The sequence below is a fragment of the Mobula birostris genome, chromosome 31 (genome assembly GCF_030028105.1).
Source record: "Mobula birostris isolate sMobBir1 chromosome 31, sMobBir1.hap1, whole genome shotgun sequence".
NCBI classification, from domain to species: Eukaryota; Metazoa; Chordata; class Chondrichthyes; order Myliobatiformes; family Myliobatidae; genus Mobula; species Mobula birostris.
In genome coordinates, this window is record NC_092400.1 from 5,349,491 (window position 1) to 5,366,190 (window position 16,700).

The 16,700-nt window shown below is 40.9% G+C and overlaps 1 protein-coding gene across 1 annotated transcript in view; it reads right to left on the reverse strand.

The window, feature by feature from the left end:
* Positions 1-16,700, reverse strand: part of sppl3 (signal peptide peptidase 3) — a 176,390-nt gene that overhangs the window by 98,836 nt on the left and 60,854 nt on the right. Inside the window, exon 2 of the mRNA XM_072247987.1 lies at positions 9,429-9,506. Within this exon, the coding sequence (XP_072104088.1) occupies positions 9,429-9,506 (78 nt within the window). The remainder of the gene's footprint in view (positions 1-9,428; positions 9,507-16,700) is intronic.

Here is a 16,700-nt window from a genome sequence, read left to right on the forward strand (position 1 = left end):
TACTAGGTTTGCATGCACAGACGTGAACCGTTGTGAGAATTCTGCCTGATGGTCATTGGGTTGAAAACAATGGAAAACAATGGACAACAATTTTTTTCGACAAAGTGTTGCTTCAATTTTTTTTTGTTTATGATCAACCACTTGAAGCTGAACACATACAATTTCAGAATACCTGTATCATGCAGGAGTTTGGAGAAACAAGAAATTAACTCTTACTAAATATAATGCATTTATCTGAATAATGATGCTGGTGCTTTCCAATAGTTCAACTATGCTAAAAATGCTTTGTTGATGGTTTTCATTGGCACTCAATATTAATCAGTCAGCACTGACGAATTCCAGTTGTCCTGATATCATTTCTCCATGAACTGCAATGTCCTGGTGAAACCTTTCACCGTGCTTGTCACTGACAGCAGTAAGATCTGCAGTGAAGAGGTCTAAATGGGAATGCAAAAAATGAATCTTTAGTGATTTGTTGTACTTCATGGTTTTATCAACCAGCTACACCTAGTTTGGTGCTCTGTAGTTGCCAAGAATTTTTTCAACAGCATCCTTGAATGTCTTCCATGTGATTTTCTCCAGTCCCATTAGAAGTTTTTCAAATTGCCTACCATTAATGACCTATTTGATTTGTGGACCAACAAAAATGTCTTCCTTAATCTTGGCATCAGTTATTCTGGGAAAATATCTGTCTCAAATATTGAAATCCTTCACGGAAATTTATAGCCTTTCAAAAACCTGTCCTGCCATGCAGCATCCACCCTGACTAAACATGCCTAGGCATACCTGGACAAGATAGAAAACTTTTCAGCTTACATCGTGGCAACATTTTAACTCACTTGAAATAACAAATATAGGTGATTTCAAATAAATGGTATGTGATAAGGAAATTTCATGGCAATTTTCATGATCAGCAGATCAAAATCCATAAGATAAACCCAAATGTATTCAGGAAGCAAAATTTCTGTTGTCTAGTGTTATTTATGTAAATGACAATCTTTGACACACACACACACCCACGCAAAATGCTGGAGGAACTCAGTGGGCCAGGCAGGATCTACGGAAAACAGTAAACAGTCGATGTTGTGGGCCGAGATCTTTTTCATAGATGCTGCTTGGCCCGCTGAGTTCCTCCAGCATTTTTTGTGTGTTGCTTGGATTTCCAGCATCTGCAGATTGTCTCTTGTTTGATCTTTGCTGGCAGCAGCTACCCATAATTTCACAGCAGATAGGTTCATTTAGCAGCACAGCAGCGAGCATATATAAAGGAAGTTTCACACCTATTAAAATTTCCAACCCTACAACCTACCACCGTTAGTCAGACACCAGCCATTTATAAATCCCTCTTTGTTGACAATATGTCCTCAACTACCCAGGCTCTCTGCTCTGACATTCTTTAGTCACCCCTTTGTTCAAGTCATGTCTCCTAATATCTCCTTCAATAGTCCAGATTCTATTTGGCTAATTACTAACAAATTTACTGGAGGTTTAAAGTTCCTGTAAAGTATAAGCATTATATAAACCTGCGTTGGTACTGATCCCTGAAATACTTTTGTGGTGAATGTTGTACAAAGAATGAACAGCCACTCAGGGAATGATGATCCTACTAATGGTTAACTGATTTTTTAGATCTAATCTCCAGGCAGCACAAAACAATGCAGAATAAAACACACTGCCAGCTCAGCAGAATCAGTACACATTTCAGTTAAAATCTCAATAATAACATTAGAAAACAAGTGAACCAGAATCAGATTTATTACCTCCAACATATGTCATGAAATTTGTTGTTTTACAACAGCAATACGGGGCAAGACAAAATTGCTGCAAGTTACAACATTAATGCAAGAAACGAATAATGAGATGATGTTCACGGACCAAGATGGTTCTAAAATATTGAGTGTTGGTCTTCAGGCTCCAGTACCTCATCTCTGTGTGTAGTAGCGAGAAGGCGGTGCAGCCTGAATGGTGAGGGTCTTTAGTTATGGATGCTACCTTCTGGAGGCAACCCCTCTTGAAGACTACTCAGAAGCAATGCATATTTTATTACAAAGCTGAGTTTCTGGGAATTAGTCACAAAATGGATACAATGACCAAACATAAGAAAGTCCGCAGATGCTGGAAACCCAAAGTAATATTCAAAATACAGAGACCTCAGCCTGCACCCCGCCTTCTGCAGCTGGATCCTGGACTTCCTATCGGATCGTCGACAGGTGGCAAGGATGGACTCTCTCACCTCTGCCTCTCAACATAGGTGCCCCCCAGGGTTGTGTCCCGAACCCCCACCTCTACTCCCTTTACACCCACAACTGTGCTGCCACATACAGCTGCAATCTGCAGATGACATGACATTGATTGGTTTCTAGCTGTGATGAGACAGGCTACAGGGAAGAGGTTAACACTCTGACACAGTGGTGCCAAGATAACAACCTCTCTCTCAATGTTTAAAACAAAAAAAACCTGATCGTGGATTACAGGAGGAAAGGAGACAAGCTCAGCACGATCAACATCAATGGGACTGCAGCTGAGAGGGTGAGCAGTTTCAAGTTCCTCAGTATACACATCACTAAAGATCTCAGCTGGACTGCTGTCACACAGCTAGCATGTAAAAACTCACAACAACTTTCCTTCCACCTCAGGTGACTGAAGAAGTTCAGCATAAGCCTCCAAATCCTCTAGACCTTCTACAGGGCACCACCGAGAGAATCCAGACTGGCTGTATCATGGCCTGGTACGGGAACTGCAGCAACCTTGATTGCTGGGCACTGCAGAGAGCGGTACGAACAGCCCAGCACATCTGTGGATGTGAACTTCCCTCCACTGAGGCCATTTATAGCAGCAGATGCATAAAGAAGGCCTGGAAGATCATCGGGGACAACAGTCACCCCAACCGTTAACTGTTTCAGCTGCTTCCACCTGGCAAATGGTACCGCAGCATTAAAACCAGGTTACGGGACAGCTTCTTTCTAGAAGCCATCAGACTTATGAATTCACATGTCTGTACAGAGCGACGGAGTCATAACACAAAGATTTTTACTCCCTTACATTGTGGGACAGATGATTTTAATAGATTCAAATTCAAAAAGTGCTGGAGGAACTCATTAGGTCAGGCAGCATACATGGAAAAGAGTCTTGGCCTTCAGGGTCCTGACCCGAAACATCAACTGTTTAACTCTTTTCCATAGATTCTGCCTGCCCTGCTGAATTCCTCCAGCATTTTGTGTGTGTTACTTTGGATAAAATGATCCTTTCTACATATAAAGCAATGCAATTCAGGGTGCATGCAAACACCTAATTAGCTACTTAGATATCAGTTGATGCAGCAGTTTGCAAGATCAGAAACTAACTGCCCAGACGAACTACAAGTTTTTGTGGGGAGTCACATGGCAAAAAAAATAGATTTTATGACAGAAGGTATACAACATTACCATGAGTGATTACCATGACTTGGGGAAAAAATTGATAAAAAGAAACAAAATAAATTCAGGAAGAATGGCAATCTACTTTCCGTTGATCCAGACTGATAAGCCACTGCGACATTTTAGTGCCCTTCTGAAGGAGTGTTGCAGAGATGTTAAAATGACTACATTTTAAATCAGTTATTAAATGAAGGTCTTCTAAGCAGCCATCACAAATAAGTTCTTAAATTACTCAATAAAAAAAAATCTTGGATTTTTCCCCAACAATTATCCTGCTCTTTTTGTTATTAAGTTCCTTATTTAATAACGGTAGTAAAATGTAAGTATATAAAATAGTAAATTCATTATTGTTTTCACCCACATATTTGCTCTCTAAATAAAAAATAAGTTTAGTATTGGGCAGTGTATTCTTACAATAAAATTTAGGGAGTTCATTTTACATTATATACTTATCCTGCACAGAGCAAGTAAAAATGCACAAAATGCACAAAATGCAGGAGGAACTCACGAAGTCAGACAGCATTTATGGAGTGTAATAAACAGTCGATACTTTGGGCGGAGACCCTTCAATAGGACTGGAAATGAAGGGTGCAGAGGCTAGAATAAGACAGTGGGGTGAGGGGAAAGATGGTTGGGTGGGGAGGGGGTAATGAAGTAAGAAATTGGGAGGTGATGGGCTGAAGAATCTAATGAGACAGTGGACCATGGGAGAAAGGGAAGGAGGCAGAATACCAGAGGGAGGAAATGGGCAGGTGAGAAAAGGGGCAAGAGGGTAATCAGAATGTGGAATGGGAAAAAAAAGAGGGGGCGGGGAGCAATTACCAGAAGTTAAAGAAATCGATGTTCATGGCATCAGACTGCAGGTTACCCAGATGGAATATGGGGTGTTGCTTCTCCAACCAGAGAGTGGGCTCAATGGAGCAACAGACCAGAATGGGAAAGGGAAGTTGAAATGAAATGGTTGGCCACCAGGAAATCCTGCCTTTTGTACTGGATGGAGCGAAGATGTTCACCAATGCAGAGGAGGCTGCAGCGGGAGCAGCTGATACAAGATGACCCCAACAGACTCTCAGGTGAACTATTGCCTCATCTGGAAGGTCTGTTTGGGACCCTGAATTGTGGTGAGGGAGAATGTGTAGGGGCAGGTGCAGCACTTGTCTCGCATACAGGAATAAATGTCAGGAGGGAAATCAGCAGGGAGGAATGAGTGGACAAGGGAGTCACGTAGAGATTGATCCCTATAGAAAGCACAGAGCGGGTGGGGGGGGGTGCATAAGGAAAGATGTGCTTAGTGGTAGGATCCTGTTGTAGATGGCACAAGTTACAGAGAATAATGTGCTGGATACAAAAGCTCATGGATACTAGCACCAGGTGAACTTCATCCCTATAATAGCAGTGGGAGGATGGACTGAGGGCAGATGTGCAGGAAATGGATGAGATAGAGGTGAGGGCAGCATCAATGGTAGTGGATGGTAAACTCCTTTCTTTGAAGGAGGTCAATACAAGATGTTCTCATCCTGAGAACAGATGTGGCAGAGACAAAGGAACTAAGAAAAGGGAACAACATTTTTACTAAAGATAGGGTGGGAAAAAATATAGTCAATGCAGTAACAGCCAGCCGGTTTGTAAAAGATATCAGTATAGTTCTGTCTCCAGAGAAGGAACAAGTAAATCTGAGTGCAAGAGGGAAGTTAAAGGCAAAGTTGGTGAAACTGACAAGCTTAGCATGGGTGGCAGAAGCAGCACCAGTGCAGTCATCAATGTAGCACTGAAAGAGTTGGGAAGCATTACCAGTGTAGGCGTGGAATGCAAACTTTCCACATAGCAGATGAAAAGGCAGGCATAGCTGCGACCCATGGAGGTGCTCATGGCTACACCTTGGGTTTAGAGAAAATGGGAGGCATCAAGAGAGAAACTGTTGAAGGTGAGAAGCAGTTCCACCAGACAGAGGGTGGTAGAGGAGGGGTAGAGGTTTGTCATCTAGAAAGTAGTGGAGACATTTGTGACCTTCCTGATGGGGGATAAAAGTGTATAGGGCCTGGGGTAGGGATAGATATTTACACCCTTTGATACACTGTCCAACTCACTGACCTTCTCCAGCATTTTGTATGTGTTTCTCCAAGATTTCCAGCAGCTGCTGGATCTCATGTTTATGATTTACTTATATTTTGTATGCCTTGTATGGTATTCCACACAGGAGGTGAAAATAAAGTGAGAGTCTTCAAGCAAAACATAACCATTAGTTCAATAGATTGTTATGGGATTGGCAGTGTGGGAATAACGAGGAGGAGAAAGAGTGGGAGTAATTGGATCCGAGTCATACCTTGCTATAATTTATGTCTTAAACTACAAAGCTAAAATTTATAAACCACAAGGAAGTGGCACAAATCATATGTCAGCATGTAATACAATCTAATAACCTATGTGAACAGTAAAGGATCCTTTGATTTCACTATTGCTGTAAACATCACACAGAAAATATATTTTCCTACTTGTAAATGATGCAGTATCTATTTTCCAATCCCCTTTCAGTCTGAGATTTGTTCCCTCTCCCTCCCCCACAAATTGTCATTTTCACCCCATCCCCCTCCCCATTCCACCCACCTCATACCCACACATTTCACCAACTCGATCTCCTCCCCAATCCAACTCAATCTGTCCTTCACCTCTAATAACTTTGAAGACCCATTTTAGTAAACACAGTATTATATATACTTACTGTGATTGATTTACTCTATTTTTCTATATTATCATGTAATTCATTGTACTGTTATATACATATATACACACATATATATTAAATGGCTAAATTAAAAATAGTGCAAAAACTGAAATAATAAAGAGTGAGGTAGTATTCAAGGGTTCAATATCCATTTTGGAATTGGATGGCAGAGGGGAAGAAACTGTTCCTGAATCACTGAGTATGTGCCTTCAGGCTTCTGTACCTCCTTCCTGATGGAAACAATGAGAAGAGGACATCACTTCCAGATTACCAGATTAATGATTAATACTTTCTAAGGAATTAAAATGAAAAATCTCTTTCAGCTTTTCACTGTAGTGCAGTTTCTGTACCAAACCAGTGAAAAGCCCATCAGCTATCAAGGACATAATGTATATACAGAAAGGTGCTAGAAAAGGGCCAGGTATATCATGAAGGATCCCATCCACTTTGCTCATGGACTGCTTGTCCCACTCCCATCAAGGAAGAGGCTACATAGCATCCACACCACGAATGAAACCACTGCTCTCTTTAAAAAACAAAATGCTGCATGCCAACTTTGCAAAAGACCACTTGGTACTCCACAAGGCTTATGGGAAATGTTCTGTGGACAGATGCGACAAAAGTTAAACTTTCTGGCAGAAATGCACACTGTTATATTTGGACGAAAAAGGCAGTGCACACCAACACCAAAATCTCATGCCAACTGTGAAGCATGGTGAAAGGAGCATCATGGTTTGGGACTGCTTTGCTGCCTCAGGACATGGACATCTTGCAATCGCTGAGGGAAAAATGAATTCAAAATTGTATCAAGACATTTTACAGGAGAATGTCAGGGTCTGTCACCTGTAGCTTCATAGAAGTTGGATGACACAACAACAATTATCCAAAACACAAGAGTAAATCAACAACAGAATGGTTTAAAAAGAAGAAAATTTGCAGTTTGGAATTGCCAAGTCAAAATCCAGACCTTAGCCCAACTGAGATGATGTGGCATGACCTGAAGAGGGCTGTTCAAACAAGGTACCCCAATATTGATGAACTAAACAGTGTTATCTGGAAGATTGGTCTAAAATTCCTCCTCACTGTTGTGCAAGTCTGATCAGCAGCTACAATTAACGTTGGGAGAAGATTATTGCTGCTATTTGATTCTACCAGTTACTAAATACAAGAGTTCACATACTTTTCCCAGCCTGAACTGTGAATGATTAAACAATGTGCTCAATAAATACTTGAAAAGTACAATTGTTTGTGTGTTATTAGTTTTGGCATATTGTGTTTGTTTATTATTGTGACTGAGTTGAAGATCAGATCACATTTTAAGAGTAATTAATGCAAAATCCAGGCAATTTTTGTGGAAAATTTTACCTCTTCCACACACTTGTGACCCATTTAAAAGGGTAATGTACACTTTGTAATAACTGGTTTGGAATGAAAATATAACTAAAGCAAAGAATTTTGCAAGTTTCCATTATCAGGCCAAGACTAGTAACGTTTATTATTACTAATTTTTAAAATGTCTCTCTTCATTTCTGTGTGTTTAAAACATTTTAGATAACACTTTTTTTTAAAGAAATACCATATTCCTTTAAAATATATCACAATTGGGTAATGCATTATAAATTCATAGACCACCAAATCCTATAATAGCTGTGTCTCCCAGCTTACTACAGGTACTTCCCAGGTTATGACAGTGTTCCATTCCTATGAGCTGTTCACAACTCAGGGCAAACTGAGTTCCCAGGTGGCGGAAGATGCCCGCATTCTCGCAACAGTTAGCAAATCCATCCCAACAACTTCCCAAATGTTCAGCAGTACTAAAGTTAAATACACCTAATGACCTGTAGACGTGGATGTTGATAGGTTCTTGATTAGTAAGGGGAAGGAAAGGTTATAGGGAGAAGGCAGGAGAATTGAGGTGGAGAGGGAAATGGATTAGCCATAAAGAAATGGCAGCACAGACTCAATGGGCCAAAAAGCCGAATTCTGCTCCTATGTCTTATATGGTCTTTCGGTCTAAATTGGGGAGGACCTGTGTTAGGAAACATCTAGGGAGGTGAGAGTGAATAGTTCTCTTGATAATCAGGGCTGCTGGAAGCCTTTTGCCCTCTTTCTATAGACAGAAATCCAATGCACCATTGTAATGTGTGAAAGGTAGCCCTTGGCAGCAATCTCTTAATTTCATTCCTGTTCTAGTGCTAACATTTGAATGGTAACTTAGTCAAACTTGTAATATGGAGAGGGGTTATGGGGAGGCATTATGCAAGCCACTGACAGAAAAAACCACTAGGTTTCGGGATTTTCTATTACCATGCTGCTGGTGAGAACTAAAATAGAAGATGGGACTTGGAAGTTTAAATGGTTCGGCATGGACTAGATGGGCCAAAGGGCCCATTTCTGTGCTATAATTCTCTATGACTCCAATTTACTTTGTCACCCAACAACACTTATTCCTAAATACACAAAGTAGTCATTTTATTAGGGACAGGAGTAGAACCGGTTGTGGTCTTCCATCCACATCAAGGTTCGACATGTTATGTGTTTAGAGATGCTCTTCTACACACCACTGTTGTAATGACTGGTTACTGTCGTCTCCTTATCAACTTGAACTAGTCTGACCTCTCTCATTAACAAGGCATTTCCACCCACAGAATTGCTACTCACTGAACCTTTTTTTGTTTCTTACACCATTCTCTTTAAACACTAGAGATTGTTCTGCATGAAAATCCCAGGAGGTCAGAAGTTTCTGAGATACTCAAACTTACCATCATTCCATGGTCAAAGTCACTTAGATCACATTTCTTTCCTATTCTGATGTTTGGTCTGAAGAACAACTGAATCTCTTGGCCAAGTCTGTATGCAGTTATGCACTGAGTGGCTGCCAAATGATTGGTTTATTAGATATTTGCATTTACAAGGTGTACAAGTGTACCTAATAAAGTGGTCACTGAGTGCATCTTTGGTGCATGGAAGAAAATGGAAGCATCCAGGGGAAATACATGTAACTACAGGGAGAGTATGTAGACTCTACACCAATAGCACAGATGGAGAGGATTGAACTTGTGTCACTGGAGCTATGAGGCACTACCACTACCTGTTGTACCACTGCACAGATGTAGGGGTGTGTAGCTATCCGGAAATTATAATCTTCTCCCAATCACCTCAACGTGGGTACATGAACAGTCTCATTATTGTTTGTATAAATCCCATCTCTCTAGAATGCAAATACGAATGTATGAACAATATGACTGCATTAACCACAAATCATACATTGGTCCAAAACAAACACTTACCTGAAACTTCCATAGACAATGAGTAGAATAGAGATGAGGAAGGTAGAGACTTGACTCGAATCCACGAGGGAATAAGCCCTAAAGCAGAAAATAAAATTCAGATTACTATGTTTGGAAAAAAATACAAGGCACTACATCATTGTATCATCCTACCTTTGGAATATTTTAACATTATTTCTTCATTGCAGGGTTGAAATAATAGTGGAAGTACTTTTATCAAAAACACTGCAGTGGTTCAAGAAGCTCTCTACCACTTTAAGGGCAATTAGGGATGTACAATAAAAATGCAATTCTTGCCAGCAAATCTCTCGCCTCATAAATGAACTATTCTAAAATATTGACTTCAGTAACTTAAGTGAACATCCTTGGTAGCTCACTGATCTGTTCTATTGGCCAGCTAAGCCATACTCGCCAGAGGTTCAAGGCCTGGCAAGTACTGTTTCTCCAAAGTTACCTGACTGCAGTAGTAACTGTATTCCCTGGAGCAAAAAGGCACAAACATCATTTTATCAGTTCTGATCACTTTATTATAAATGCAGCTGTGAATGAACAGCAAGACTATATCATTGTCCAGCTTTTGCAACCCCAGACTGAAACATGAATAATTGCTATACATGTCAGTCTTTAAGTCAAAAGCTTGGAAGGTCAAGTCCAGTCAATAGGCTCAGCACATATTTCGGATTTGCAGGTGCTCTTTAAACCAACAAACCATTTCCTCTCTGAGGTGAATTCAAAGAATACTGAAAGATCAGTATCCCGGGCAGCACAATTTCATCAACCACAATGATTAGTGATTTATTGCACTGACACTTGCACTGCTCAAGTTAACTATCACATTTCCCTACAATTTGAAGCCACTACATTCAAAAAATACCTGACTACAAAGCAGTCTTTCAAACATAATTTGTTAAAAGAGAAAGACAATACTAATCTTTTCTCAGATCATCCTCCAATACAGGCATTCACGTGCATGTGTAATAATGCTGGCTATCCTTCCAAAACAAAAGCATTCCTGTTTAGATCTTGAGGGGTAAATGTGGTGTAGAGATTTTGCATTACCACAATGTGTCAAAGATAAATGGATAATCTCAAAAACATTAACTAGATATGACATGGGTTAATTGGGATCCAGACCAGAGTTTGAATCTATGGACATGTACTTGGTGGCCAAAGGCCCTGTGTCCCGCTGTATGTGTTCATAACAGCTGTGTTATTTAATTTACAATAAAGGTAGAGCTAAAACTTATAAATAACGATGACTATAATAACAACATTCTTGCCATTTTTACTTAATATGACCTGGGAAAGTGGTTCTCCCAAATTGCCTGTTGAAAAGACTTAGAAAGGTCCTCAATTTAGTTAAGGATGTTTCTGACTTATTTCTCTTGTAACAATTCTAATTACTTGTATATCACCAAGCTCGTAATATGCAGCACTCAAAGCCCTTTGTATGCCTAAACAAAATTATAAACCTCCTTAAGCAACAAGACCAGGAGCCATTTGGCCTGTTGAGTCTGCTCTGCCATTTCATCATGGCTGATCCATTTTTCTACTCAGCTCCAAACTTCTGCCTTCTCCCCTATGCCTTCATGCACTGACCAATCCAGAATCCATCAACCTCTGCCCTAAATATACATACAGACTTGGCCTCCATAGCTGCCTGTGGCAACAAATTCCACAGATTCACCATTCTCTGGCTAAATTCTGAGGCTGTGCTCTCTGGTCTTAAGACTCTCCCACCATAGAAAAGATCCTCTCCATGTTCACTCTATCAAGGCCTTTTGCCATTTGATAGGTCTCAATGAGATCACCCCTCATTCTTCTGAATTCCAGTGAATACAGGCCCAGAGCCATCAAACACTCTTCATATGAAAAGCCATTCAAACTTGTAATCATTTTTGTGAACCTTCTTTGAACTCTCTCCACTGTCAGTACATCCTTTCTAAGATAGGGGTCCAAACCCACTCGCAATACTCCATGTGAGACCTCACCAGTACTTCACAAAGTCTCAACATGACATACTTGCTTTTATATTCTAGTCCTCTTGAAATGAATGTGAACATTGCATTTGCCTTCCTCATCACAGACTCAACCTGCAAATTAACCTTTAAGGAATCCTACACAAGGGCTCTCAAGTCCCTTTGCGCCTCAGTTTTTTTGTATTTTCTCTCATTTAGAAAAAAGTCAACCCCTTCATTTCTTCCGAAGTACGTGACCATACACTTCCTGACACTATATTCCACCTGCCACTTCTTTGCCCATTCTTCTTCTGTAGCCTTTCTACTTCCTTAAAACTGCCTGCCTTGCACCAAACTCTGTATTGTTGTATTGTCTGCAAACTTTGCAAAGCCATCAATTCCATCATCCAAGTCATTGACATATAATGTAAAATTAATCGGTCCCAACACAGGCCCTAGTGGAACACCACTAGTCACTGGCAGCCAACCAGAAAAGGCTCCCTTTATTCCCACTCCGCCTTCTGCCAATCAGCCACTGCTTTACCCATGCTGGAATCTTTCCTGTAAGTTCATGGGCTTGCAGCTTGTGAAGCAGCTTCATCTGTGGCACCTTGTCAAAGGCCTTCCGAAAATCCAAGTAAACAACATCAACCTATCCTCCACTATCAATCCTGCTTGTTATTTCTTCAATAAATTCCAATAGATTTGACAGGCAAGATTTTTCCTTGAGGAAACCATACCAATTATGGTCTATTTTATCATATGCCTCCAAGTAGCCTGAAATCTACTTGGTGGGAGGAGAAGATGGTGGCGCAACGCAGCGCACGCAGCTCTCTGGTGAAATGATATCGTATTTGTAAGTAGGACGCCATGCACAATTCTGATTTGATGGAGGCAGATGTGAAAAGCACAGAGGAACATCTGGAGGAATTTCTGAAATGCCCGGTTCGCTGCCACTGCTACTGTGTGATCCAGAATCTCCAGAGGGTAGGCCCCAAAATCCTGGCTTTGCCTGCTGCTGGCAACCGAGGCTGGGGTCAAAGCATTCAGCAGAGATGGTGCTCGGTACTCGGTGTCAGAGGGCTGATCGGAGCTCGAAGTTTTCGGACGACTCAGAGTTGGATTGTGGTCGGGCATGGCAGGGAGAGTTTTCTTCCTTCTCCCGTTTGCGTGAGATGTGGGACTTTCGAGAGACTTTGAACTTTTTTTTACTGTGCCTATGGCCTGTTCTTCATCAAGTTATGGTATTGTTGCACTATTGTAACTATATGTTACAATTATATGGTTTTTGTTAGTTTTTCAGTCTTGGTCAGTCCCGTGTTTCTGTGATATCACACCGGAGGAATATTGTATCATTTCTTAATGCATGAATTACTAAATGACAATAAAAGAGGACTGCGTGTCCTCATAATCTATATAAAAAAAATCTTTAAAAAAAATCACATACTTAACAATCAACTCCAATGTCTTCACAATCACTGAGGTCAAAGTGGCCTATATTCTCTGCCTCTCTCTCTTTTTGAAGAGTGAAGAGTGGAATGGTTCTGGAACCATTCCAGAAACTAGTGATTCTTGAAAGATCATTACTAATGCCTCCACAATCTCTTCAGCCACCTCCTTCAGAATGCTGGGGTGTACACTATCTGGTTCAGGTGACTTATCTAATTTCAGGCCTTTCAGTTTCCCAAGAACCTTCTCCCCAGTAATAGTAACTTCATACACTACATGACCCCTGAAACTTCCACCATACTGGTAGTGCCCTTCAGTGAAGACTGATGCAAAATACTTGCTGAGCTCATCTGCCATTTCCTTGTCCCCAATTACTACCTCTCCATCATTTTCTAGTGGTCAATATCCACTTTCACCTCTCTTTTACACGTTATGTATCTTAAGAAACTTTTAGTATCCTATATGGTATTATCGGCTAGCTTACTTTTGTATTCCATCCTTACCTTCTTAATGACTTTTTTGGTTGTTGGTTTTTAAAAGCTTCCCAATCCTGTAACTTCCCACTAATTTTTGCTCTATTATATGCCCTCTCTTTGGCTTTTATATTGGCATTGACTTCTCGTTAGCCACGGTTGTGTCATATTGCCTTTAGAATACTTCTTCCTCTTTGGGAAGTCTACTCATATATTCTGTGCCTTCTGAATTGCTTCCAGAAATTCCAGCCATTGCTGCTCTGCCATCATCCCTGCCAGTATTCTTTTCCAATCATTTCTGGCCAACTCCTCTCACAGGACACTGTAATTCCCTTTACTCCACTGTAATACTGATACATCTCACTTTAGCTTCTCCTTCTCAAATTTCAGGGTGAATTTGATCACATTATGATCATTACCCCAAAGGGTTCTTTTATCTTAAACTCTCTAATCTATTTGGTTCATTGCACAATACTCAATCCAGAATAGCTGATCCCCAAGTGGGCTCAATCATGAGCTGCTTTAAAAAGCTATTCTATAGGCATTCTAGAAACTCCCAGACTTGGAATCCAGCACCAACCTGATTTCCCCAATCTACCAGCATATTGAAATCCCCCATTACTATTGTAACGTTGCTCTTAAGGCATGCATTCTCTATCTCCCGTTGTAATTTGTAGACCACATCCTTACTACTGGTTGGGGGTCTGTATACAATTCCCATCAGGGTCTTTTTACCCTTGCAACTCCTTATCTCTATCCATAATGATTCAACACCTTTCGACCCCTTCAGTGGCATGCAAAAGTTTGGGCACCCCTGGTCAAAATTTCTGTTACTGTGAATAGCTAAGCGAGTAAAAGATGACCTGATTTCCAAAAGGCACAAAGTTAAAGATGACATATTTCTTTACTATTTTAAGCAAGATTACTTTTTTATTTCCATCTTTTACAGTTTCAAAATAACAAAAAAGGAAAAGGGCCCGAAGCAAAAATCTGGGCAACCTGCATGGTCAGTACTTAGTAACACCCCCTTTGGCAAGTATCACAGCTTGTAAGCGCTTTCTGTAGCCAGCTAAGAGCCTTTCAATTCTTGTTTGGGGGATTTTCACCCATTCTTCCTTGCAAAAGGCTTCTAGTTCTGTGAGATTCTTGGGCCGTCTTGCATGCACTGCTCTTTTGAGGTCTATCCATAGATTTTCTTTTTTTTTGGCGTGTGCCTGCGTGTCTGTATGTGTGCGTCTGCGTGTCCATGCGTGCGTCCATGATGATGTCTTTTTCATGGCTTTTACAAGGCGCGGAGCGAGAGATACTCTATGTGGCGCACCACTCCTCACACAGACATTTTCGCAGTATTTTCCCTTTATTTTACGAGGTCAAGTTGCGAACTTGACACTCAACCCGGCACGGATGGAAAACGTACTCAGGTGCAGACCCGACTTGTTTTGAACCCGGGAACTTCCTCTCCTGGGTCCGGCACCGATGTCGTTGTCCACCAGCCGGCCCCTATCCACAGATTTTCAATGATGTTTAGGTCGCGGGACTGTGAGGGCCATGGCAAAACCTTCAGCTTGCCCCTCTTGACGTAGTCCATTGTGGAATTTGAGGTGTGTTTAGGATTATCCTGTTGTAGAAGCCATCCTCTTTTCACCTTCAGCTTTTTTTTACAGATGGTATGATGTTTGCTTCTAGAATTTGCTGGTATTTAATTTAATTCATTCTTCCTTCTACCAGTAAATGTTCCCCACGCCACTGGCTGCAACACAAGCCCAAAGCATGATCGATCCACCCCCGTGCCTAACAGTTAGAGAGGTGTTCTTTTCATGAAATTCTGCACCCTTTTTTCTCCAAAGATACCTTTGCTCATTGTGGCCAAAGTTCTATTTTAACTTCATTAGTCCACAGGACTTGTTTCCAAAATGCATCAAGCTTGTTTAGATCTTCCTTTGCAAACTTCTGACGCTGAATTTTGTGGTGAGAACGCAGGAAAGATTTTCTTCTGATGACTCTTCCATGAAGGTCACATTTGTGCAAGTGTCGCTGCACAGTAGAACATGCACCACCACTCCAGAGTCTGCTAAATCTTTTGCAGTCAAACGGGGGTTTTGATTTGCCTTTCTAGCAATCCTACGAGCAGTTCTCTCAGAAAGTTTTCTTGGTCTTCCAGACCTCAACTTGACTGCCACCGTTCCTGTTAACTGCCATTTCTTAATTACATTACAAACTGAGGAAACAGCTACCTGAAAACACTTTGCTATCTTCTTATAGTCTTCCCCTGCTTTGTGGGCATCATTTATTTTAATTTTAAGAGTGCTAGGCAGCTGCTTCGAGGAGCCTATGGCTGCTGATTGTTGAGTCAAGGTTTGAGGAGTCAGGGTATTTATAAAGCTTTGAAGTTTGCATCACCTGGCCTTTCCTAACGATGATTGTGAACAAGCCATAGCCCTAACAAGCTAATTAAGGTCTGAGACCTTGGTAAAAGTTATCTGAGAGCTCAAATTTCTTGGGGTGCCTAAACTTTTGCATGGTGTTCCTTTCCTTTTTTCACTCTAAAATTGTACAAAACAAAAATGATACACTAATCTTGCTTAAAATGTTGAAAAGAATGTTTGATCTTTAACTTTATGACTTTTGGAGAACAGTTCATCTTCTACTCACTTAACTATTCACAGTAACAGAAATTTTGACTGGGATACCCTAACTTTTGCATGCCACTGTATGTCACCACTTTCTAATGATTTGATTTCATTTTTTACCAACACAGCAATGCCACCACTCCTGCCTTCCTGCCTGTCCTTTTGATACAATGTGTATCCTTGGACATTAATCTCCCAGCCATAATTTTCTTTCAGCCATGATTCAGTGATGCCTACAACAAACATGACAATCTGTAACTGTGCTACAAGTTCATCTATCTTATTCCATATACTGCGCCCATTCAAATGTAAACACCTTCAGTCTTGTATTCACTCTTTTTGATTTTGTCCACCTTTTACGTTGCAACTCATCCTGTTGACTGCAGTTTTGCCCTATCATCAGCCTTTCATTACTAGGAATTTTATGACACATTCCCTCTGTTTGTAAACCATTTACTTCATCTTCAGCACTATCATTGTTCCCATCCCCCTGCTAAATCAGTTTAAACCGACCCGAACAACTCTAAAGCCAACCTGCCCACAAGGATACTGGACCTCCTCGGGATCAGGGGTAACCTGTCTCTTCTGTACAGGTTATAGCTTCCCCCAGAAGAGAACCCAATGATCCATAAACCCAAACCCCTGTCTCAGTTCCTCAGACAGGCATTCTTCTGCCAAATCAATTCTATTCTAACCTTCACTGGCACATGGTACAGGCAGCAATCCAGAGATTACTACCCTGGAAGTCCCATTTCTCAGCTT